General features: G+C 57.4%; 1 protein-coding gene across 5 annotated transcripts in view; it reads left to right on the forward strand.

Moving 5' to 3' along the window:
* The first annotated feature begins 715 nt into the window (after positions 1-715).
* The window catches only part of KCNN1 (potassium calcium-activated channel subfamily N member 1), a 32,644-nt gene continuing 7,513 nt past the window's right edge, over positions 716-25,846 (forward strand). For 2 of the 5 annotated variants that reach the window (XR_010840414.1, XM_059062509.2), the window contains exons 1-7: positions 8,653-8,828; positions 13,246-13,728; positions 14,412-14,507; positions 16,760-17,178; positions 20,132-20,273; positions 24,203-24,313; positions 24,872-24,999. Coding sequence is in view for 3 of the 5 variants with exons in the window: in XM_059062509.2 (XP_058918492.1) it covers positions 8,661-8,828; positions 13,246-13,728; positions 14,412-14,507; positions 16,760-17,178; positions 20,132-20,273; positions 24,203-24,313; positions 24,872-24,999 (1,547 nt within the window). In the remaining 2 variants the exon portion in view is untranslated. Of the gene's footprint in view, positions 943-2,683; positions 2,804-6,632; positions 6,676-8,652; positions 8,829-13,245; positions 13,729-14,411; positions 14,508-16,759; positions 17,179-20,131; positions 20,274-24,202; positions 24,314-24,871; positions 25,000-25,846 lie in introns of those variants that run through there. The other 3 variants (XM_067032469.1, XM_067032468.1, XR_009335531.2) reach the window with 3 other exon arrangements.

Genomic DNA, 25,846 nt, shown 5'->3' on the forward strand with positions numbered 1-25,846 from the left:
CAGAGGTGGGAGCTGTCCAATCCAGACACTCCGAGAAACAGACTCGGAGAGGGGCCTGGGCAGAGCCAAGGTCATTGGAGGGCTGAGCACTAGACTCAGTCTCCCATCCCCTAGTGACCCAGACCTCGGGAGCCGCATTGTTCTAATTTGGCAGAGTGACCTTCACAAACCCTGCCATCCAGGCCTCTGCGGTTCATGTTCGGCGGGGTCCCGGAATCGTGCGGGAAGAGGGCGGATATCAGGATATCACTATGCAACAATAACACGGAGAAGTTTTCTGTGGTTTGTTTTCTGACCACCCCGGGTCCCTCCTCCCTCACTGGGACCTTCCAGCCCGGGCAATATCACCAGCTGCTCGAAACCCCCGGGTCCCCCCTGTAACTCCAGGCCCACTCAGGGTATGTGTGTGGGGGGAGGTTCATTGCCTTCTTCTGTCTCCCTGGCCTCTGCTCCTTCCCCGGACGCCGGGAGCGGCCCCCAGAATGAGGGGGCAGCCGTATTCTGTGCTGCTGGGTCTCTGGGCCTTGGCCAGAGGCTCCCCCTGTCTGGGTCTCAGTTTCCCCATCTATGAAATGAGCGCCGCGGGGTAGCGGCAGCAGAGGGTCCTCCCGGCTCTTTGAGCATCCTAGGAGATTTGCTGGCACGCCCCTGCGAGGAGGGGGCTTGCGCGAGAACAGAACGGGGATTCCCGCCCCCCCCCCTTCTAGAGCAGCGTGGCGGGGGAGGGGGTCGCGCGGTGGCAGCCTCCGGCTGCCTCTCCCTCTGCGCGGTCGGCGCCCCCTCCCCGGGCGGCAGGGCGGGGCCCAGAACGGCGGGGAGGGGGTCAGCTCTGCGGCGGCGCGCGCATACCCTCCCGGCTCACACGCCCTTGCCCGGCGGTGCACTTGTCTTCGCGCTCGGGCCAGGCGCGGGGGCTCCAGCCGCTGCGGCCGACTCCGGCCGGTGAGTAGGCAGTAGGGGGGTGGGTTACAGGGTGGAGGTCTCAGCGGCGCTCCCCTTCTCGGTGGGAGTATAGGTCTGGGTTTGCCCGACTCGGGGAATTCAAAGGGGGAGCTGCGGGAGGGAAGGAAACCCCTTCCATTCTCCCCCAACACCAAGCCCCGAGTCAGCTCCAGGGCCCCCAACCCCTGGAGAAGGGGGCTCCCGCTCCCGGAATTTGGGATGCGGAGACATCCTCCCACGGAGGAGAGGGTGGAGACATGGGCATCCTCCCGCGCCGCCCTCAGTGTGTGTGTTGGGGGGAGGACTGGGCCCACTGCCCCTCCCCATTACCTCCCCCTCCCCCCAGGCCTTTCTCTCCCAGTGTGTGGCAGGGATTCCCCCGGCCGGCCTTGCTGCAGAGTGGAAGGGAACCCCCTTCTGCCAGCCTACTGTGCGTTTGAGCGCCTGCCCTTTGGAGCTCACGCTCTTCTCTCTTCCCTAAGCTTCTTCTCCTACCCCCACCCCCATTGACAGAGAGAGAGGCCCAGAGAGGGTTAGCACTTAGCCAAGGTCATGCAGCTGGGCAGCAGCAGAGCCGGGTTTGTGGCTCACTAACCTCGGAACCCAGCGGATGGTGTCTGCTCTAGGGTCCTCCGCTCCCTGCATTTAACCACAGGTGTGAGGGCCCTGTCTGGGGACCCTGGAACTGGAGGAGGGTTTCTCTCACTCTCCCCAAGTCTCTCCCCCGTGCTAGAGGCCCAGACAGGAGTGAATGGAGAAGCCCCACCACCACCACCTGGCTCCCTCCTTTTGGCTCCGAGGTCCCTCATGCCCCCTAACCCCCCTCCCCCAGCCTGCCCAAGACCTTGAAGGAAATCCCTGGGGCGTGGGGGTTATTCCAGATTCCGAGCATCGTGAGCCCGTAGAATAATGTCCAGTCTGATTCACTCACCTGCCGGTTGACCTTCTACCATCCCCCTGCCCTACCAGGGCCAGAGTCAACTCCAAAGTCCCCCTGGCTAGAACAGGCAGCCCCTGAGCCATGCAGGCGGCCACTGTCTCCCACTCCAGACGCTGGCAAAAGAAAGGACAGCTGTGATGTTCACAGCCAGCTGAGTTTTCCCTTCAGTCCCATTCTGGGGTCACCCCCACCCCTCTGCACCATGGGGCTCATGGGGCTGCCCTGTGTCCCCTTCTGCCCTCTCCGCCAGGGCAAGACCTGGGCACTGTGGTCATATGGGGATTCTGGAGACAGCCCTGTATAGACAGCGAGTACTGTGAGGGAGCTACAGTTCCCAGGGCAGCAGCAAAACGGGGAGGATTTAGGGGCGGCCAAGAATAGAGCCAGTCAAGCCAGAGGTTCCTGACTCCTTTATCCTCACACCAGCCCATCCTAGCCTCACCCACCCAGCTCTCCCTGTGGTGAAGGAATTGGTGGGGGCGAGGGAGGAAGAGGAAGACGGAGCAGCATGAGGAAAGGCAGATAGAGCCTTCAGTGTCAGGGGAAGGAGGGGGGCCTCCAGGGAGGGGGCCTGGTATGGGGAGAATGTATCAGCCGGGGTTCACCAAGGGGCATGGGGGAGGAAACAGGGCTCCCCTGGACTGACAACGCCACTGATCGTGAGTTTCCCTAAAAGTTACAAGGTAACCCAGCTTGTCAGAGTGTAGATCTGTTCTAAAGACCATTGCCGTCTGGGAGCTGTTCGCCCCCTGCCCTCCTGGGGCCCTGCTCCACCCCACAACCCATGTCTGGTCCTTACAGGTCAAGGGGGAAAGAAAAGCGGCCACAAACCCTTGCCAGCAAAGTGGTAGCCCAGCGGGACTGAAAGGCACAGGCCGTTTGGTGGTGCCTCATCAGGAAGACCCCTGCACCCGAGGGAGGGTGAGTGAATCACAAACGCAGGCCACATTTGGGGGTCGGGGGCAGGGGGTCAGGAGTTGGATAGAAAAACTGGTGATTTAAGATAAAAGTGCCAACCTTTGAAACAATACTAATAATTTAATAATACTTATTATTATTATGACTATGCGTTCTAGAGCCCCCCGGAGAGTCACTGTCCACTTTCTTTGATCACTGGTGGTGGGGAACCTGCTCAGAGAGGCTCGGGGATCCACCCAGAGTCACACAGCGAGAAGGAGGGAGTTGAACTGGGTTGGAGGGACCCTAACCCCCACAGTCTCCACCACCCAGATCCCGTGGCCTCATTCCCTGAGGACAACCCTTGGGGAGCAGCTCCTTTGCTTCTTCTTTCTCCTGCAAATGTTGATGGACATTCTGGCGTCGGCAGTGAGCTGCCTATGTGAAGAGGACAGAAGTGCCAGTCCCAGATGTGTGGGATCATTTAGTCAAGCAACAAAGACTAAGCAGTTATGGTATGCCAGGCCCGGGACTGGGCACTGGGAACACAGCAAGGACTGAGGCAGGGCCAAATGTGCCCTTGTGATATGTGCTGGGAGGAAAATAAAGCATGGAGATGTATTAGAGAATGACTGGGGCATAGGGGAGGCTCCTGCAGCTGGGCAGAGGGACCTCTCCAGGGAGCTGACCATGAGCTGAGACCTGAAGGAGGAGGAGTAGCCAGCCAGGCAAGAGCTGGGAGAGCGGCATACCAGGCAGCGGGAACAGCATGTGCAAAGGTCCTGAGGCGGAAAGAAGCTTGGCATGTCTGAGGAACAGTGAGGAGGCTGATGTGGCTGGAACAGAATGAGCAAGGGGGAAAATGAGGGCAGGGGTGCCTGCAGGCAGGGACTGAGGTGAAGGAGTGGACTGCAAAACACTGGGGAGCCATGGAGGGTGTGTGAGCAGGGGAGAGACATAGTCTGATTTATGATTCCCAAAAGCCCCCGTGGCTTCTGTGGAGAACAGGGACTATTGGGGCAGGAGTGGAAGTGACAGAAGGCCAGAGGGGAGGCCAAAGGGGCATCTGAGTAGTTAGCTGGGCCAGGACCAGGGTGGGGTCTCAGGGATAGAGAAGAGTGGGCAGATTCTGGGACTGAGCTGGCCATGGAGGATGAACTGTTCATGGCCAGGTTTCTGCCTCATGCTGAGGGACCATGGGGAGGGAAGGAGGGATTCACTGTGCCTGGGGAAATCTAGGAAGGCATCCTGGAGGAGGTGTTCTTGCTCTTTGGGCTGGGTCTTGAAGGGTGAATAGGAGTTTGCCAGTGGCCAATTGGAGCCATGCCCAGGATCTATTCATACAGACGTCGTGCAGGCCACGGGGAGCCACTGAGCACTAGGAATTAGGAGCAACATGATCATATTTTAGCAAGGAAAGATCCCTCTGGGGCCTAGCAGAGACTGGACTGGAGCCTGAGAGGTCAGGAAGGAGCTTTTGCAATGGTCCAGGTCATGATCAGGCCAGTAGCAACTGGGAACATCCAGTCAGCCATCACAGTATGCCTGGCACGTTTAATGGGGATTAGCTCCCTAGCCCCTCCCCCTGCCCTTGGAGGGTCCTTGTTGCCCTGCTGAGGAAACTGAGGCTCAGAGAGGGACAGTCCATTGTCCATGACTACTGTATGAGTTTCCAGGGGCTGCTGTAATAAATGACTACAACCTGGGTGGCTTAAAACAGCAGGAATATATTCTCTCACATTTTGGAGGCCAGCAGTCTGAAATCCAGGTGTTGGTGGGGCCGCACTCCCTCTGGAGGCTCTGGGAGAAGTCTCTTCCAGCCTCTGGTGGCATCAGATGTTCCTTGGATTGTGGCTGCATCACTCCAGTCTCTGCCTCTGTCTTCATGTGGTCTTCTGCTGCGCGCGTGTGTGTGTGTGTGTGTGTGTGTGTGTGTGTGTGTGTGTGTGTGTGTGTCTTCTCGTGTGGTCTTCTTATAAAGACACCAGTCATCGGATTAGCACCCACCCTAATCCAGTATGACCTCACCTTAATTTAACTACATCTTCAAAGACCAATAACGTGGCCAAATAAGGTCACATTCTGAGGTCCTGGATGAACTGGAATCTGGGAGAGATACTGTTCAAACCAGAACAGCCATGCAGCAGGGCGCTGTGCCTGACGATCGAGCCTTTGCCTCAGGGCTTATGCCAAGGCAGGGGCTGTAGGGATGGGGACAGAGAGGTGGCCTGCAGCGAATTTAGGTGGACAGGCTTGGGGTCCCATTGGATGTGGGGGACTCTGGGGAGGAAGAGTCAGTCTGGAGCCTTCCAGATCGAGAGTGAGGAGGGAGGGAGGAGAAGTTAAGTGTCTGGAGCAGGGATGCCGCTGCCAGCTGAATGAACAAGACAGCCCCAGGGCAGGTCCCCTGGTGGATGTGGCAGGGTCTCCCAGACCTCGGCTGCTTGTGGGAACTCCGTGCTAATGACAAAGCCGATTCCCTGCCTGCGTGTCACCCCCAGGCTCCCACCTCCTCCTTCAGAGTAGGAACTGAGGGCTCCTCACTGAGCTGCCCGTGGCGAGGACCAGGGGATGCCAGGCACAGTCCCTTTCCACCCCTCCTTGGCCTCATTTCCACTGTGAGCCGTCTGCAAGGGCCAGTTGTATATATTTATTGATTCAAGGTCTTATCTTGCCCACTGGCCTGAAACCGTGAGTTTGGGGGATTTTGTGTGACTTTGTCCACAAGTATCCCCCGCCTGGGGTGCAAAGCCTGCCTACAGGAGGTGCTCAATAAATGCCGATAGAATAAATGAAGCTTCTCCAGGTCCCTGAATACTGGAGAGCCCAGGAACAAGCCCTCTGTGACGCCTGCCCCAGCTCCCCCCGCCCTCCCCACCTTCCCGTCCCCTTCCTGCCCTCATAGTTCACAGGACACTAGGGGGCTTAACCCTCCATGAGTTCCGCGCTGTTCAGAGTCCTCCCACGCACAGCCCTGTGAGTGGGACCCCTGCCCGCCTCTGTGACTCACCCCACCCTGTTTACTCCTTCTCTCCAGCCGCACTGGTCTCCCCTCTCTTCCTCCAACACACCCTCCTCTGTCTCACCTCAGTACCTTTGCCCTTGCAGTGCCCTCTGCCAGGTGTACCCTTCTCCAGCTCTTCTGGGGTGGCCCCTTGGCCCCTTTCAAATGTTCTCCTTTCCGAGAGGCCTCCCCTGACCATTGTAGTTAAAGGCTCCCCATCCCCATTCCTATTTTTCTCGACTTCGTGGGATCCTTTTCCAATGCTTTTGTGTGGAAGCCTTAGTAGTCCTTTACGTGGAGAGGTTTGTTCCCTTTCCCTAGAAGATCAGCTCCAAGAGGAGCAGGTTTGTATCTGCCTCAGACTCTGCATCCCCAGCACCAGACTTAGACAAGGAGCTCAGTGGGTATGTGAATGAATGAATGAATGAATGGGTGGATGAATGAATGAATGAATGAGAGAGTGAGTGAATACCTTCCCCACCCTGCCATCCCCACACTCATAGGGAACTCAGCGTCCCGCTTCCTTCCAGGCAGTCCTTGGTTAGACCCAGGATGGGTCTGAGATTTCTGTGAATGTGCAGCTTGTGGGGGGAAGGGGGAAGGTGGCCAGTCTGCCCCTCCTCAGGCCACTGCCTCTGGGTCCTTCAGTTCCTGGGAGGTTCTCCCAGGTCTCCTGCACCCAGACCCATGGCAACTGCCCTGAACTTGTGGCCCAGCCCTCAGGTCCCCGGAGGAGGGGCTTTGTGTTTAGCCTCCACCCCGTCACCAGACTGTAGGTCATTTTCCGGGGCTGAGTCCTGAGGGCCTCCCAGCTGAAGTTCATTTGCATGTTCCTCAGGTCCCTTCCAGACGACTGTGGGCTGTTGAGAGGCTGTCTGGAATGGAGACTCAGGTATATCCCACCCAGAGCTTCACTTTCATCCACCCCCTACCTTTGTCCACCAATGCCAGCCTTGTCTCAGAGGGGTGAGACTTGGGCAGGAGGTGATCGGTCACCAGATTGACTGTCAGCTCCTTGCAGAAGGTCCCTGATCCCTCAGGGCAGGTGAGCCCAAAAGGGAAATAGGGATGTTTCCAGACAGAGAAGGTAGATGCAGAGCCTACAGGCCCTGGGTTGGGTGGGAGGGCTGGAGAAGCCTCTGGGGGCTGTGGCTGATGCTTTTGTGACTTTCTGGATGTTTACCTGTTGGACTTGAATTCAGAAAGCATCCGATACTGCAGGGACCCCCACAGCAGTCTGTGCAGGCCAGGGTCAACCCGTAGGCACGGTGAGAATGCTTCTCGTGGGACAGGGACCCATACGGGGGCAGGCTCAGGCTGTCAGGGGACAGGGCATTGAATGCGGCACAAGGATGTGTGCCAGACCCCAAGAGAGACGTGGGTGGCTCCATCACTGTTGTGCTTTAGAAAGAGCCCCCAGTGGCCCAGGCAAGGGAACAGCAAGTGCAAAGGCCTGGAATGAGCTGAGGGGAGTCTGAGGAGACCTGGGATGGGGGGCTGGTGAGTGGATGAGTGGGATGCGGGATGGAGCATGATTGAAAATGCATCCCTTTAGGATTCCCACAACCCCACTCCTGGAGCCCCTGTGGATACAGCAGGGTATGGGTGGTCCCCAGGCCTCTACTTCCCACCTATCACAGACCTGTGCACTGTCACCATGGCTAGGCCTTCTTCAGGGTGTCCCCGACAGCCCGGGCTAAAGAACAGGCTCTCGAGAGGAGGGAACAGGAGTCCCATCTGCTGACCCCTGGCCATCACCTGGCTGTGCTCAGCCTCACCACCATCACTGCCCCATGACACTACCCCCTGCCTAAGCAGCTGTCCGCTCATTTATTCATTCAGGCCAGCTATTTTCTGGGTGCCGCAGAAGAAACAAAACAGATCAGCTGCCCTCAGGCAGTGATGAGCAATCAGATGTTCCTGACCTGGTCCAAAGCTCAAGGCCAGGAATAAAACAGATGGGGGGCTGGGAGAGAGATGAGGGGAAGCTGCTGCCCCCAGGAGCCCCTGGGCTGGGGAGGACAGAGCCAGACTCAGTCACCCAGGTGACAGGGTGACAGGGTGGGGACAGGGTAAGGCTGAGGTAGTGAGGCTGCCTGGAAAAGGAGGAGGTAAGGGCTCCCCACCTTCCAGTCCCCTCGGCTCCTCTGAGCTGCCATTAACATTAAATGAATGTTGCCCAAGGCCATCCTCAGTGCCAGGGGAAAGGGGCACCATTTGCGGGACCCCCAAAATAGTCTCCTGCTGTTCTGCCATCCTGGCATTGGTTTGGGGAGTTAGGACTGGGGGAGGGGGCTAAGTCTGAGTGGGCTCTCTCCTTCCAAAGAAGATTACCTTTGCCCCAGCAGGCACCCCCTCCACCCCTGGAAGCCCCCATACCCAACTCCGAGGCATCTTCTACTTGCCAACATCCTGCTTCCCACCCCAAGACTCCCCCACACGGAGAGGACTTTGATGAGGTCATTTCAGGAGGGAGATGTCCAGTCACTTTGCAAAGTTGTCCCCTCAGCAAGTGCGTGGTGCGATCAGCCCCCAGGCGCGCAAATGTTGAGGTGGCTGGAGTTTGGGGACCTGATTTTGGAAAAGGGGTGGTTAGTTCTCAAAGGCTGTCTAGGTCGGGAGTTTTCGCTTCGCTAAGGTCCTCTCCACGGCGCGGGGCAAGGGTGAGTTTGAGGAGCAGCAGCTCGCTGGGGAGCGAAGGGGGAAGCGGGGAAATGAGGGATCTTTAAATAGAGGCGGGGCTTGCGGGGTCGCCGGGGGCGGTGCCAACCCGGGCTCGGCCAATCGGCTGCGTCGCCGGCGTCGCACCGCCCCCTCCTCTCCCTGCCCGGGCGGGCGCTAGACCCCCGGCCGGGCCCGTGGGCAGGGCGGCGGGGGATGCGTACGCTGCCACCGCCCCCGGCCCCACCGCCCCGGGGCCTCGCGCCCACCCGCTGCTGCCCGACCCGTCCGCGACCCCTGCCCCGGCTCCTGCCTGGGGGTGCGCGGCCGCGCGGGACCCTTTCCCCTCCAGCCTCGTCCGCCTGCCCAAGACGAGTCCCGCAGGTACTGAGTGGGATGGGCTGGGGCACCCAGGGCGGCATGTCCCGGAGTGAGATGCGGTTTGGGGCAGGGGCTAGGAGGGTTTCCGTGGGGTCCGCAGCCCAGGGGATACGGCGACGGGGCTAATGTGTGTATGTGCACTGCCCTGGTGAGTAAAGATTCACGGACCCCCATCCTGGAGGGGGAGGGTACTGGGTTCACTTTGGCGGGGGCAGAGCGGTGAGTCTCCAAACTCCATAGATACGGTGGGGGAGCTCTCGGGGTGGAGGCAGTGACCCAGGACTGACATGGTAATGGGAGGAAGGAGACCCTCACCACTGGCCCCTGTATCCAGCCATTAGGGGCAGCACGGCAGGGGTCGGAAAGCCGGGTCCCCCAGCTCTCCCTGGACAGAGGTCGGGTATCCAGCACAGTGCACTGCTTGGGCTGTCCTGGAGGGTGGGGCCACAAATGTGAGTGCTGAAGGCTGGGGGTGAGCCAGAGATGCTGATGGAGATGCATCCGAGTGGAGGGCACTGGGGACAGCAGGCTAGGGCAGGCTAATTGCACCCTATGGGCTGCTGGCAGGTTCCTGACGGGTGGTGATGGGGGGAATGCCTAAGGGATGGGGCAGTCAGCCAACGACTTGCTGCACCCACTGTCGGGCAGCCCATGTGGTGGAAGGACGAGCAGATCCTGCCCACCCTGCAGAGCTAGGGCCCCAGGAGTGCTGGTGGAATGTGTCCTAGGGTCCTACCCCACCCTCTGCAGGGACACACAACCCACAATTCACCCACATATCCTGGAAGGTTCTACCGTGTGCTGCTCTGGCCATGGTTCCTGGGAGCAATGGGGTGGGCATTTGCCCCAAGGAGGCTCTGCCTTGGAGACTGATGGGCAGGGGTCACGTTCTCCTGGTCCAGCTCTGAAAGACAGATCACGGTGTTTGGTAGTGTCACCACAACAGGCGTCCCCATGGCTGAGTGCTAAGCATTTTCTGCATGAGATCTCACTCCACTGTGGCCACCGACCCTGCTGGGATGGCACCGAGACGCCCCTTTACTAAAGAGGTAAATGAGGAAGTGGCAGTGACTTTGTCCTGGCTGGGACACCCAAAGGTCCCTCTGCAGTCAACCCATCATTTGCAAAAGAGTTCACTCGAGGGCCTTTTGGGTCTGGCCATTTTCCTTCTCTTCCTGCTGGGTGGGACAGTCCGGAGGAGTCGGCCTCCTTGCTCCCTGCTCTCTGCACACCTTCCCCCCACTCCTCAAGAGCCCTCCTGGGTCCTCCCGGCCCTGCTCGGCCTACAGGTTTCCCACAGCATCTCGTGGGATGGTACACGAAGGTGGGGTTTTGCTCATCCCCTCACCCCAGCATTCAAGGAACCGAGGTCTTGTGCCCCAGACATGTTAGACAATTTGGGGAATTCCAGGAAACCTCAAAAACAAATGCAGTCCATAGGATGTTTGTTGCTTTTTAGAGGAACTCCTTGGAGAACCCAGGGCCTTCACCCAGAAAAACACACCCTTTCATGGACATCCAAACCATGGCTGGGGTTTCACAGGGACTTCTGGTTCTTTGGGAAATCTCTAAGGGTCCCGGGGACCCCAGCTTTAGGCCCAGGTTGCATTGAGTGAGGGGAAGGTGAATCTGGGGAGGGGTGGGGTCTCTTGTCCCCAGGGCCCTATGGTCCCACCCAGTCTTTAGAAACGGGCTGCCCCCTTCTCCTGCGGGATCGCAGGCAGGCCACTCTGTCCTTCCATTTCCTATGAGGTCGTGGGAGGGGTGGAACAGTCACCATGCGTGTGTTCTGAGCTCTGTGGCCCCTCAAAGACAGGGCCAGGCTGGCTCCCTTTCCAAACAGCCACTCATCAAGAGGGACCCAGGCAGATCCTGCCATCCACTGCCCCCAGATTGCACTAACTTAGTCCCTGCCTTTCCTGGCTGTGTGACCTTGGGCAAAGTGCTGAACCTCTCTGAGCCTTGTCTCCCCTCTGTAGAATGGGAGTAAGAATGTCACCTGCCTTGCTGAGTGGCAATAGGAATTAAATGTGGTAATTCTCATCAAGGTCTTGGCCCGCAATAAGCAATAGGTCCGCATTAACAACATGGGCACTAAGAAGGCCCTCCCAGAAGCCACCTGCCGCCTGTTCACATGCCCTACCCCACCCCCTCCCTGCCCAGGACACGTTAGGACACGGCTGCCGGGCAAGGAGGAGCATGGCGGAAACACGGCCGAATTTGGCCTGTGTGTTGGGCGGCTGAGTCACATCCCCAAATTGCATCTTCATCGGTGCATTTTGGAAGGTCGTTTGCACTGCTCCCACCCGCTTCCAGTCCTGACTGCCAGGCCACCACCTCTCCTGCCTTTGCTCCCCAAGCCCTGGGCAGGGACCTTCTGCACCTTCAGGAGGGAAGATGGGAGGGGTGCCTGAGGTTTCCTTGTGTCTTGGGCGAGGGCAGGGTCTGAGGCCACTGTGTGTGTCCTGGTGGCAAGCTCTTAGCCCTGCTTAGCAGCTGACAGCCCTTCAGGTGGCAAGCAGGGGCTCTAGCCCAGAGGAGAGTGGCACCTGAGTGCTTGTGAGGGCGAAGAGAGAGATCAGGGCCAAGGTCAGCCTTATAAACTGTGAAGTGCTGGGCCTGCAGGAGATCAGCCCATATAATCTGTGATGTCCTGGGACCACATGGGGCCAACTCTTATAAACCGTGAAGCGTCAGGTCACAGGTGAGATGGATGGAAGTGGGACACGTTCTAAGACTCATGTTTCTTGTGTTCCTACTGTGTGCTGGCACCCTCGTCTGGGGACATGTAGTGAGTGGGACAGATACTGCCTGGGGCGGGATGCAGACACAGGCACAGGTGGTTCTGCAATGCATGCGGTGGTGCCCTGGCCAAGGTCGGTCACCCCTGGCCCGCCTGGCAACATGGCTCATCTTGGCGTGTCCTGATATGACACTTTCTGAGCCTGTCACCCCCAGGAACATGGCTTCAGGGCCAGGGAGGTGTCGTGTCTGTGCACGCAGCCCCCTCTCCCTGGCCCCCTGCACATGCCAGCTTGGCCTTTTCCAAGGGGACAACACTTGGCCCACAGCCCACCACAGCGTGGCTTCTTGGGAGAATCCCACAGGGCAGCCCAGTCCAGAATCTGCCTTGTAAGGAGACGGTCCCTTCGCCACATGGTACCTCAGTTTCCCCATCTGTACAACTGGCCAAATCCCAGGACCCTCTTCTTGGAGGTGTTGTGAGGATGAAGGAGAAAAATCTGTGCGAAGGACAGAGCCTGGCGTGTAGTAGGTGTTCAGTAAACGCAGGCTGTGGTGGCAGCAGGGGGTACCTGCAGGGGTGGGGAGTGAGAGAGTGGGCTGGGGGGCAGGTGACAGGGGAGGATCTGGCAAGTTGGGACCCAGGAGATCAGACTCCAGGCAGCCTCATCATGTGCGTGTCATCGTCTTCAAGATCCTTGCTCTTTCATGTGATGCCACGGGACACTGCCCTGTGCAGGAGCAGGGGGCAGATCAGACAGTCTCCTCCTTGGTAGTCAGTTTCCTTGGTGGGGAAACTGAGTCTGGCCCGAGGTCACAGGAACGGGCCAAGCACGTCTCCCAAGACCCTGTAGAATCAATTCTGGGATCTTAGAGTTAAATCCTGGATTGCTGCTTTGGTCCTGGAATGTGTTTGGAGATCACGGACCTCCCTCGAACTAAGCAGGAGGGAGCTGAGGGTCTCATAGCCATGGCCACGGTCCCCAGTTTCCCCCTGGCCATATCCCGTGACTATGTAAGTGTGTTCAGGCCTTTGGACAGCTCTATGGGAGGAACTGGAGTAGAGTGAGATTAACTTGTCCAAGAGCCTGAAGGTCAGGAGGAGACAAGCCTGGACTGGAACCACCTCCCAGCTGCTCATTTACATGGCCTCTAGTCCTCCCAGGCAAACCAGCCAGCAGATTCCATCTTGAGGCATTCAGAAGTGTTTATTGAATGCCATCTGTGTGCTAGGCATTGTTCTAGGTACCTGGAGACACAGAAAAGTCAGTGGGCAAAGGTCTGGTAGGAGGGTATTCCAGGCAGAGGGCACAGCAGGTGCAAAGGCCCTGAGGCAGGACCAAGCTTGCCGGGATCTGGTAATGGGGAGGCCACCGTGGCTGGACGGGAGTGACTCTGGGGAAAGTGAGAAGGATAAGGTGGGTGGGAGCCAGACCACAGAGGCCTCCTAGACACAGTGAGAAATTGAGTTTTTATGTAATGGCACTGGAGAGCCATGGGGAGGTTTGGAGCAGAGGAGGGACATAGGCTGACTTGCAGGTTTCTGGAGTGGCCAATCCACGTGTCAGCCACAATCGGTTCCTGGCCCCTCCAGCCTCAGAATGTGCTGGGGTGGGGTCCGTAGCCCTCTGGTCCGTTACTGAGGCCCTGACATGACCGTGTCCCCCATGCCCTGCAGGTCAGTGCGGGAGCCCAGTTGCTGAGCCATGCCGGGCCCCGGGCGGCCGGCAGCAAGCCCAACCCCAGCACCCACATAGTCATGAACAGCCACAGACACAATGGCTTCGGGGGACGGCCACTGGGTTGCGGGCTGGGTGCCCTGGGCCGAGACCCTCCGGACCCCGAGGCCGGCCACCCGCCACAGCCTCCGAATGGCCCAGGCATCCAGGTGGTGGTAGCCAAGAGTGAGCCGGCCCAGCCCTCGCCCGGCAGCCCCCGGGGGCAGCCCCAGGACCAGGAAGAAGAGGAAGATGAGGAGGAAGATGAGGCGGGTAGGCAGAGGGGCTCAGGGAAGCCCCCCAGCGTTGGCCACCGTCTGGGCCACCGGCGGGCGCTCTTTGAGAAGCGGAAGCGTCTCAGTGACTACGCTCTCATCTTCGGCATGTTCGGCATTGTTGTCATGGTGACGGAGACGGAGCTGTCCTGGGGGGTCTACAGCAAGGTAGGTGTGGCCCTTCCCCCTGGCACCCCAGGGAGGCCCTGCTGGTCCCACTGGGCTCCCTGAGACCCCTTGGGCACGGGGTGGGTGGCTACATCAGCCCTAGGAGAGGGGGTTGGGGGATGCTGAGGGGTCCCTGGAGGTGGGAAGGTGGGGGCCCCTGGGCCTCCTGTTGTGTCTACCCCAGGGGGGCAGCAGAAAGGCTGCAGGTGGGCCCAGAAGGCTCCAGTCCAGTCCCTCTGGCATGCAACAAGGGGCTGCACCTTGGCTGAAGGCAGGGATGGGGCTGCCTCCCAGGGTCAAGCTGGAGGGGGGCGGGGGGATGGGGGAGCCCCAGAGAAGGGCTGCGCCGAGGAGCAGGGAAAGAGCTTTCCCTTTTTCAAGAGCGGTCAGGACCAGGTTACATGGGTCCCCAAGTGGATGTGAGGACAGAGGGAGATGAGAGCCATGTCAGCCTGTAAACTGGGAAGTGCTACGTCTGCTTGAGGTCAGTTTTTGTAAACTGTAGAGTGCTGTACCCATGTGAAGCCAGGACTTATAAGCTGAAGTGCTGGGCCCACCTTGCTCTCAGCCCAGGCCTGAGGAGTAAGGACCAGAGCTTCACTTTCTGAGTGAAGCGACCAGGTGAGGGGTCAGGAGGGCTGCCTGCCCCGACAGTGTCTGTCCCGCCCTCTCTCTTTGTCCAGGAGTCCCTGTACTCATTTGCACTCAAATGCCTCATCAGCCTCTCCACGGTCATCCTGCTGGGCCTGGTCGTCCTCTACCACGCCCGGGAGATCCAGGTCAGTGCCCAGCGGGGTTGGGGCAGCTCCCCTCCCCCCAGCCACCTGGGACCCCAGCCCTCTAAGACATAAAAGTATCAGTAGCCTCTTTACAGTAAAAAAAAAAAAAAAAAAAAAAAAAGGACTTCTGTGGAGACACACTGTTTAGATCACTCTAAATTTCCTTGGAATGCATATCTTCATTTTAATTTTCATTGATTCTTTGGTAAGAGCAGGAGGTGGGCTGGGGTTCTGGTGCACGTGGGTTGTTTTCACAGCCCTGGGTCTTCTGAAGTTTTGCAGCCATGGGGTCCAGTGTTTGTAGCACCAGGCTCCTTTTCCTAGTCCCTCGGACCCTGTGTTTGAAAGATTTATCTTGTGCCCGAGAGTTTATTCTCCTGTTTCAGGGTTTGACCAAAATCTGGTCAGGCTCCTGGAGAGCCCAGTTCAGGGCTTGTCAGGCAGGCGTTACCACAGCAGGCTGGCACCAAGGCCTGGGGACACAAAAAGGTGTCAGATGTGGCTCTTGAGTCTGGCCTTTGACCCCTGACCTGAAGGAGCCACAATATGGCAGGAGATGGGTGTAGGAAAATCCTACCTGGGTTGCACTGTATGCAGACCTGTCAGGGGACACCCAGGGTCTGGCACACAGGAGGGGTCCCTGATCTGGCTGGGGGTTGGGGGGAGGGGGACAGTGACCCCTGAACTAAAGGAAGCAGTTCTGAAGATACAGCTGTGGACAACAGTTTGGCAGTTCCTTAAACAGATAAACATGGAGTTACCATATGACCCAGCAATTCCCTTCCTAGTTACACACCCAAGAGACACAACAACCTACATCCACACAAAAACTTGTACACGTATGTTCATAGCAGCATTATTCACAATGGCCAAAAAGTGGAAACAACTCAAATGTCCACTGACTGATGTATGGATAAACAGAATGTGGTCCATCCATACAATGAAATACTGTTCAGCCAAATGAAAAGAGAATGAAGCACTGTGTGTTTGTAGCACCACAACTGAGTGGCTTAAACAACAGAAATGTATTCTCTCACAGTTCTGGAGGCTGGAAGTCCAATATCAGGTGCTGGCAGGGTTGGTTTCTCCTGAGGCTCTCTCCTTGGCTTGCAGACGGCCACCTTCTCATTGTGTCCTCACATGGCCTTTGCTCTGTGCTCACACATCCCTGGTATCTCTTCCTCTTCTTATAAAATGACACCAATCCTGTAGGATTGGGACCCCACTCCGATGACCTCATTTAATCTTAGTTATGTCTTTAAAGGCCCTATTTCCAAATACAGTCATACTGTGGGCTAGGGCTTCAACGGATGAATTTTGAGGGGAGAAAGTTCAGTCCATAACACTCCACCCTCTGGCCCATCTTGCACATCTTTGTCCTTCTCCCATGCAAAATGCACTCATCCCATCCCAACAGCCCCCAAAGTCTTAACTCATTCCAGCGTCAACTCTAAGTCCAAAGTCTCATTTAAATATCATCTAAATCAGACATGGGTGAGATTCGAGGTACTGTTCCTCCTGAGACAAAATTTTCCTCCACCTGTGACCAGACAAGTTGTGTGCTTCCAAAATACAGTGGTGGAATAAGCATAGGATAGACATTCCTGTTCCAGAGGGAGAAATACGAAAGAAGAAAGGGGTGACAGGTCGTACACTTCTCTCAGACCTAGCCAGGCAAACTCCGTTAGATTTGAAGGCTGGAGAATGATCTTCCTTGGCTCAACGCCCCACCTTCGAGGCCCACTGTGGTGGCAGCGTTGCCTCGTTGGCCCTGAGTGGTGGCCTTTTGTGACTGCCTTCTTTCACTCAGCTTAACATTTTCAAGGTTCATCTACATTGTAGCCTGTGTCAATGCTTCATTCCTCTTTATGGCTGAGTAATGTTGCCTTGTGTGGAAGGACCACATTTTGTTTATCCATTCATCCACCGATGGACACTTGGGTTGTTTCCACTTTGGGTGCCTGTGAACAGCGCTGCTGTGATTGCGTGCACACAAGGACGTGTTTGAACGACTGTTTTCATCTCTCTGGCCTAGGTGAGATGGCTGGGTCATTGGTAACTCTGTGTTTGACTTTTGGGGAAACACCTGTGCCACGTTTAGCTTGAATTGTGGCCGACCCTGAGAACTGGGGAGTTTTGCCTGTGAGGCCATGTTTCTTGTAAAAGCCGACGGGGTTTTCGGCTGGGATCTTGCTCCGGGGCCTGGCCTCGTGTCCGAGGCCCACCTCATCCCGCCCGCCTGACCTCCACAGCTGTTCATGGTGGACAACGGGGCAGACGACTGGCGCATCGCCATGACGTGCGAGCGCGTCTTCCTCATCTCCCTGGAGCTGGCCGTGTGCGCCATCCACCCGGTGCCCGGCCACTACCGCTTCACGTGGACAGCGCGGCTAGCCTTCACGTACGCGCCGGCAGCGGCCGAGGCCGACGTGGACGTGCTGCTGTCTGTGCCCATGTTCCTGCGTCTCTACCTGCTGGGCCGTGTCATGCTGCTGCACAGCAGGATCTTCACGGATGCCTCCAGCCGCAGCATCGGCGCCCTCAACAAGATCACCTTCAACACGCGCTTCGTCATGAAGACACTCATGACCATCTGCCCGGGCACCGTGCTCCTTGTCTTCAGCATCTCCTCCTGGATCATCGCCGCCTGGACCGTGCGGGTCTGTGAGAGGTGCGCCCCTGACCCCTGACCCCTGACCCCTGATCCCAGTGACCCTCATGCCCCCCCACGACTTTAGTGACCCCAGGGCTCTCCCAGCCATCACTCTGTCCCCATGACTTCTGACCCTGGTGAACCCCATGCCTACCCATGACTTCAGACATCCAAGGCCTCCCCCCCAGCCATCACTCCATCCCCATGATTCTGACCCTGGTGACCCCCGCCCCCATACCCAGTCCCTGGCCTCAAGTGCAGCTCCCTCATCCCTGGGACTCCAGCCCTGTGTCCCCACTCCCCTCCAGCCCCTACCCCGTACCCCTCTAGGACCCGATCCCTCTTCCTCCTCCCCCTCCCCCAGGGGCCCCTCCACTGGCCCAACCTCTGGCCCAGGGTGGCAGAAGCAACAGGAACAGGGACCCCCCGCCCCATCCACCTATCCCCCGCACAATTTAACCTGCTCTCCTTCTCCCCTCTGCCCACCCCACCGGACGGTAGGGAAAACATGTGAGTCCTACCCTCAGCTGAGCTATGTGTGCAGAGCTGCCAGCTGCCCTGCCCGCCAGGAATTTAAGATCAGCTGCCACCAGGGGAGGGAGTGGGGAGGTGAGACGAGTGCCTGGGACCTGCCCCGAGCCCACAGGGCCCTGCGGAGAGCCTGTCCCAGTGCAGCCAGGCAGGTGGGTCTGGGGTCAAGCCCAGGATAGCGGGAGGCAGGCCACTCTTGGGCTATGTGCACTTGGCATCCCTGGGGTCCTTGTCACCAAGGCTGGGGCAGTGGTGGGGAGAAGGGGAGAAGAGCTTACTTAGCTCCGGTGCCTTGTCGGGGCAGCTGGCCCCAGGGGGCTCAGACAGCTCCCTCGGAGAGTTCAGTGGGTCTGGGATGAACGAGAAGACCATCCAAGCTTTTAAGACCCCCGTAAGGGGTCTGTTCTGAACAGCCTCGGAAGGTGCAGGGCCATCAACCCGACTTATATATGAGGACACTGAGGCTCTGAGGGGCAAAGGGACATCCCTGAGGGCGTCATTCCTGATTGTCTCCAGAAACTCCCCAGGGGTTCCAGGAGAAGGAGGGGCCCCACTGGACCTCTCAGGGCCTGGGGGTGCCTTGTCTGGGAAGGGGTCTCTCTTGCCTTGTGCCTAGCTGGGGCTGGGACTGGGCTTCCTGGGAGGTTTCTGGGCTGGACCTGCCCCCAGATCCCCAGTCCTCACCCCTTCAAGCGCCTCTCCATGACCCCTGCCTCAGCCTGATGTCGGGCTGATTGGGGTGAGGGCCTAGCCCTTTCTGTCATCAAGGTTTACTGTCTCAGGATCACACCGGGGCTCCTTGGACCCGTAATGTGCCCCTGTGCCAGTTCCCACAGACCTCAGGACTGAGATCTGGGGAGTGGGAGAGGGTGCCTTGTATCAGGCATCCCTGGGGTCCTGGCTGGGTCACTTCAGGGGTGCCTGGTAAGGGTGGGGAATAGGGCAGGGCCCGGGGGGGCAGCCAATCCTAAATTCTGAGCCCTCTGACACTGCTTGACGCCCTCTCGCCTGCCTCGCTCCACCCCTGTGGCTCTGTCCCACCCCGCCTCCTGCATGCCCCCCACTCCCTGGTCCTGAATGGTCCTGTAGCACCCACCATAGCTGCAGCTGGGCCTGGAGCCTCCCCCGATGGCTGATGGGTTCCCCGCTCCTCCTGCCTCCTGGGTGTGGAGCCCTGGTCTCCTGAGAGGTGGGAGCTGGTGCAGCTTGGGGCTCACATGCCTCAGTGAAAGATGGGGTTCAATCCCTGGTCCCCCTCGTCCAGCAAGCAGCCTGAAAGTCCAGGCTGAAGGGGCCTGGAATGGCACCCGACCCTCCAGTGGGCCAGGGACTCTCAAAGCCCAGACCTGCTGGGAAGGCCTCCAACCCTCCTTCCCACCTTTTGGGTTTCCATCTCCTCCTTAACTTGAGCCCCTGACCCCAGCCCCATCTGCCTGGAACAGCCCTACCCGCCAGCTCCCCCTGCCCTGCCCCTGCAGCCTAGGAAGGAGGGGGTCAGCTGGAAAGGGCTTCCTGACCTCCCAGAGCTGGAGGGGCTTTGCAGGTAGGGGGCTGAGCTAGAGCAGAACCTTGAGCCATCCACAGACCCCGAGAACCAATCCCTTAGCCCCCCAGCCTGGGCTAACCACAGGTAGAACCAGTTCCTAGCCTGTGTGGCCAGGGGCCCAGGCCCGGCTTTGACTGAGACAAAATCATGTCCTTGCAAAGTCTTGGGGTCTGTTGCCCTGAATAACAAAAGTTGAGTGTCAGGCCTCTCCCCAGTGCCAAGCCAGCTGCCCCTTCCCTCCTGACTGCCAGGAGAACCCCAGGCCCGAGGTTGGGGCAACTGCCCTCCACATATTGACTTCCCTAGTACTCCCAAGCCTCGGGGTGTGGTCCTCCAGGCTCCTGTCTCCCCGTAGAGTCCTCCTCCCTCCTTGGGACCTTGCTGGCTGGGGAAGTTCTTCCTGGTGTCTGACCTGAATCCTCACCTCTACTTCCTGCCGCTTCTGGTGCCCGTGGCCACCCGTGTTCGCATCTGTCTGTGTGTCTGTCTTTGGGAGGGGGATCGTGTGCACATGCGTGAACACGTGTGCATGCCCCCTCGTGGGTACACGCTCATGTGTGTCACCCACATGTGGACCCCTCTCTGCCCAGTAACCAGCAGCTTGGGGGTCAGGTGAAAGGAGAAGGTTGGAAGGGACGCTGGGGAGGAGTGGTTGCCCTCTGCCCTGTGGTACCCTCAGGAGGACCACAGGGCTGCCCCCGGCACTAACCACCCCCCCACCCTGCCCTATAGTGGTGCCCTGGACACTTTGAGCCTCCAGAGTGATCAGCTCCCTGCAGTCAAGGCCCCCACGCAGCCAGGTGGACCCAGGGCCCTGCCTTCCTGGGGGTGTGATGAAGGCAGAGAGACCAGTGTGGATTGACTGGGCCCTCCCTGGCTCCCCCCAACCCCCAGGTATCACGACAAGCAAGAAGTGACCAGCAACTTCCTGGGGGCCATGTGGCTCATCTCCATCACCTTCCTCTCCATCGGCTACGGCGACATGGTGCCCCACACCTACTGCGGGAAGGGCGTGTGCCTGCTCACTGGCATCATGGTAAGGGCCAGGGCCCTTGCACATCCCCACGGATGGGGAGCTCACGCCATCTCAAGGTGGACCTGCTCAGAGTTCCTCCCTGTGTCAGCCCACCCCTCCGCCACCCTGCTCCTTCCCTCTGACGTGACACAGAAGACACCCTCAGGCTTCCCGGGGACATCTCCTCTCGGGTTCTTCCAGCCCTAGATATGTAGCTTCCACCGTATTCTCCAGTCCAGGTGCTGTGGTCCACTCTGAACCAAGAGTCATTTTTGCCCCTTTATGCTCCGCAGCCTGCTTGATTCACAGCCCTTGGATCCAGGGCAACGGGCTCGATGCTTCTGTGCCTCGGTTGCTGCCCCTCCCTCTGACTGTTGCAAGGACTGAGTCCGTTCATTTATATGAAATGCCTAGAGCCATGAATGCCTCGGATACCCAGTCACTACCCTCTGAGCCCTGCCAATCACAACCCAGTTCTCCATCCTTCCCTGCCTACCGGGGTGTCCTGAGAACCCCACTGAGCCCCTGGGTGTAAGGTTTATCTCTTGTGACTCCTGTGGGCCCAGGCAGCACCCCTTCTTCCCTCAAGACTTCTCAAGTCCGCCTACTTGTATGGGCAAACTTTGGCGTCTGGTGCCTTCTCTTTACCCTGATTTGATCATTAGGTTCCCTGCCCGTCCCCTCCTTCTGGAACCTTCTTTCTCTCCAAGTTTCTTTCATCTCCACAAGGGCTTCTCCATGTTTTGAATTATGAATTGTTCGACGTACAGTAGGGAACTCCTCTCCCCAGCCCCCAATTAGCATGTTCATTTTGATGCCGAAAACTTGGCCTCTGTGCGCTGGTGCTGAATCAAATCTTGGAGTCAGAGTTTGGGGTGAAGTAGGAAAAAATAGCTGTATTGCTTTGCCAGGCAAAGGGGGACACAGCAGGCTCATGCCCCTCAAAACTGTGTGTCCCAATCCGGGAGGATTTGGTGAGGAGTTTTATACAGTGGTTCATGGACGGAGCTGCTGATAAGGCTCAGAGTGTGTGCAGGGCCTGCATTCCTTTAATCTGGCCTCAGGCGATCTCCTGATGAGCTTCTGTGGTTCTTGAGGTTATCAAACTTATGACCTTCTCTCTGGAATGAAGACTGCTTCATCAAATAGTTCATCTTCCATTTGCTGGGGGCCTTAGTTCTGCAGAAGAGCTCAAAGATACTCTTATGTGTATCTTTTAAGGTGGAACCAGGGCCCTGCCCCAAGGCTGCACTATGGTTTCTTGGCTGCTCCTCCCTTGTCGCTGGATCCCTTCCCCTCCCTTCCCTGATTAGCAACTGTTCCAAAGGCTTCTGTTGCCCAGGAGCCCCACAGGGCCCTGCTCGGTTTCAATTTGTGAAAAAAATCAATGAACACCCACAAGCCAGAGGAAGTCAACCAACCCAATTCCCCCCCAGGGTCCGCCCCAGGCCACTTCCTTTTCTCCGTAGAGAGATGCTTTTGTTCTTGCAAAAGTACTATGCCATCCCCACCATTGTTTCCTTTCCTCCTGCAGAGGGGAAGGGCTGTCTTTCCATTGGCTCCTCCCAGCCCTCTGCACTGCATGTAGACTGACCCTGTTGTCACCATCTCCTGAGGCCCATGGCTCTCTCCCCTCTTCACCTCTTGTCCCCTCCTCTTTGGACACAAGCTGGGGGTCCACGTCCTGCTCCGGCCCCCACCAGGGTCTCGCTTCTGGCCAAGCTGACCTAGACCCTCTCTCAGTTAAAAGGCATTATGCCTGTTTGCTTACGTTATTTTGTGAGATTGAAAGGGAAAAAAACTAAAGATTGGCCACAATCCATTCCCCTACCCCCATCCCTGGCAAATGAACTTTACAAACAAAAAAAGAAGAGCTCTCAGATAAGATGATGGCTTTAAACCCAGAAAATGCGCAGCGAAACAGAAAAGCCATGTTCTCTTCTCTGGGATGAACCTCCTTCCAGAAAATTAGTTCTGTGTTTACCCTGTGGCTCATTCCAGGCCCTCGCCCCCGGCACGGTGCAGGAATGTTTACACCCAGGGATGTTTTTTGCTTTTCTCTGTCACCACACAGCCAGGTATCACACGAAGCCACATGTTGGTCTTTACTCTCTCTTTCTTTTTTTTTTTGGCCGCACCACATGGCTTGTGGGATCGTAGTTCCCTGACCAAGGATCGAACCCGGGCCCTCGGCAGTGACAGCTCAGAGTCCTAACCACTGGACCACCAGGGAATTCCCCACACAGTGGTCTTTTTTTTTTTTTTTTTTTTTGCGGTATGCGGGCCTCTCACTGTTGTGGCCTCTCCCGTTGCGGAGCACAGGCTCCAGACGCACAGGCCTAGCGGCCATGGCTCACGGGCCCAGCCGCTCTGCGGCATGTGGGATCTTCCCAGTCCAGGACACGAACCCGTGTCCCTTGCATCGGCAGGCAGATTCTCAACCACTGCACCACCAGGGAAGCCCTCACACATTGGTCTTTTAAGCCACTTTCAAATTCTTCCGTTAGACCTCTCCTCTTCTACCCTTGCCCAAGTGTGTCCCCTCCCAGTTACTGCCCCACGGACTCGCCTGCTTCCAATAGCTTATAAAGCACACATTTGCTCATTCTTGAACTTCAAGGCATCCCAGCATGGCCTCCTCTGAACTCAGTGTCTTTTGCTGGATGTGGCATCCATGCTATTGCATGGAGTCATTGGCCGATCCTTTTCCTGGGGGCATAGTATTCCACATGGAGGTTTCCAGTATGTTTCTTTGCCCCAGCTGACAGGGCTTTTCTTGAACACAGATTCCTGAGTCTTCCCAAGACCTTTGTCCTGGCCAGGAACGCATGATGGGGTCTCCTCAGGGGGCGACTTTGTGCCCACCCTTCCCCATAAATGTTTCCTTCCATCCGGAAGAAAAACTAGCCACTCCCCTGGCCCTCAGAGGCTGAGCCCAGGTCTCTTCCTTCCTTCCATCCCGTATGCAGTAGCTGCAGGAGGAAGCAACAGGTGGATGAGGTGCCAAACAGAGCCTCCAGCACAAGTGGGGAGCCACCTTCTGGCCCCCTCATTGGCCCCTGCCACCTGTTCCACACCACTCCTGGGGCTGATGACACCTGGACGTCCTGGACTCCCCGTCTCCTGATTCTCAGTGGCAGAAGGTCCCTCCTTCCCTCCCTCCTTCTGCATCACTTTTCACTGCCCCCCACCCCTACCTCTCAGCCTTGCCCTCCCCCTCGGGTCCTCACTCCTGCCCTTCTGTCTCTCAAGTGGCCCCCAAGTGGACAAGCAAGTCCTCTCTGGCCTCCTTCCCTAGCTGGGGGACTGGCTGCCATTCAGAACATACTGGGGAGGGTGGTAGCTAGAGCAGGGAACCCATCACAGGGGAGATGTTCCCTCCCTTTACTTCCCTGCATCCTGGGACCAATACTTTGCCTCTTTCCTCCTGCAAATGCCCCACTGCAGGCAGCTGGCCTGACCCTTCTTTCTTGCCACCCTTCTGACCCTACCAGCTGAGTCCCCATTACTGGTCAGCAACATGTCAGCCGGGTCTCAGTCCCCATCTTCCAGACCCCAAAGCCAGGATGGAAATGCTTCCAAATCCTCCCACCTCCGTGGGCCTCAGCCCCAAATGTCCATGCAGATCCTGCCTGTTTCTTGTCCTTTTTCTTATCTCCGAGCCTCACCTTCCCCCTCTGCCCAATGGGGATAAGAGTGGTCCTACCTCCCACGGTTGTTGGGGATCAAATGAACTAATCTATGGCGCAGGCTCCCTGGACCTTTGATGGATATTAAGCAAGTAGGGTTGGGAGTCAGTGAACTCAGAAGATGGGATTTGCCAACCCTGCGGGTTTGGAGGGCAAATGTGAGGGGGAGGAGCCAGGAGGGCTTCCTGGAGGAAGGAGGGTATACTACTTGCAACCCATACGAGGTGGACCCCGACATTCCCCCTCGCCCTCTTCATGCAGGGGGCTGGTTGCACGGCGCTCGTGGTGGCTGTGGTGGCCCGGAAGCTGGAGCTCACCAAGGCAGAGAAACACGTGCACAACTTCATGATGGACACTCAGCTCACCAAGCGGGTAAGGACGCCAGCCCCATCACAGCCACCTCGCCTCCTGGTCCCCAAGGACAGACCCTCCTCACCTTACTTCTGCACACGTGCCCACAGGTCATGCCGCGCTGCCTGTGTGTGCCCAGACTGCCCTGGGCTGTGCCACCATGTGAACACCCTTAAGCTGTGCACAGGTGTCCACTTCTGTGCCCACTCACAGGCCCCTCAGCAAGAGACAGGGATTCGTGGTGAGGCAACCAGATGCAATTTATAAGCCGGATGAACTCAGGAGGTCGGCTTCTCTGTGCCTCTGTTTCCTCACATATAAAATAAGAGAGATACCGGCGTGTGCAGATTCACTGAGTTAACGTTTGCAAGTTGTATAGAAAGGGTCTGGCCCATGGTGAGTGATGTGTGTTAGGCAGACACACGCCTGCACACACACAGCACAGATGTGGATGTGTAAACATGGTCCTGACCTACAGTCCCAGGACCCCAGAGGGGCATTTCCAGGAGTTTCTGGAGGTTTCCAGAGCCTTCCATAGTTTTGTGCTACTCTAAGGAACTGTTCTTTCTCTGGCCTCAGGTAAAAAACGCCGCTGCTAACGTTCTCAGGGAGACGTGGCTCATCTACAAACACACCAGGCTGGTGAAAAAACCAGACCACGCCCGGGTTCGGAAACACCAGCGTAAGTTCCTCCAAGCCATCCATCAGTAAGTCCAACACCTTTCCCACTTGCATTTCTGTGTCCACCTGGCACGGAGGCAGCCCTGGCCCCCGGGGAGGAGGCTGCAGACTAGGCCAGACAGCTCGTCATGGCCACATCATGGCCATTCCCATGCCAGGTGGTCAGTTGGTTGGGGCCTCCAGCTTCTGTGCTGGGTGGGATAGTGGGTTGGTCGGAGGGAGGCAGGTGATGGACCCAGCACTTGTCCAGAACAGTCACCTCTGGTAAATCATGCAAACCACCCAACATAGTGGCAGGTAGCATATTTTATTCTCTGGAACAGCCAAAATGACTCTCCCCTTGGACACTGAAGCAATTTTCCCTTTTTGCTTTGGCTTCCAGGAAGCTCAGAATTAAACCTGTGGCCTGATTCATGTGATCATGTGCGATAATTAGAGATTACTTAATTTTCTCTGTTGTCCCTTTTTCCTGAGAATTATTTAATCAAGTGGTTCTCATCTTGGCTGCTCATTGGAGTCATGTGGGGGTGCTTTTTTAAAATCCCACAGGCTGGGAATTCCCTGGTGGTCCAGTGGTTAGGACTCCACCACGCTTTCACTGCTGAGGGTGCTGCTTTGATCCCTGGTTGGGGAACTAAGATCTTGGAAGCCGCACAGCGTGGCTGAAAATGTTTAAAAAGTAAAATAAAATCCCATGGGTCATACCCAATACCAGTTACAGTAGAGTCTGGGATACAGCCTGAGCTCAAGTTTAAGTTCCTCAGGTGAGTCCAGTGTGCAGCCAGAGTTGGCAGACTTTTTCTGTAAAGGGCCAGATATTAATTATTTCAGTCTTTGTGGGCCAAAATGTCTCTGTCACAGCTACTCAACTCT

The sequence above is a fragment of the Kogia breviceps genome, chromosome 4 (genome assembly GCF_026419965.1).
Source record: "Kogia breviceps isolate mKogBre1 chromosome 4, mKogBre1 haplotype 1, whole genome shotgun sequence".
NCBI lineage: Eukaryota > Metazoa > Chordata > Mammalia > Artiodactyla > Physeteridae > Kogia > Kogia breviceps.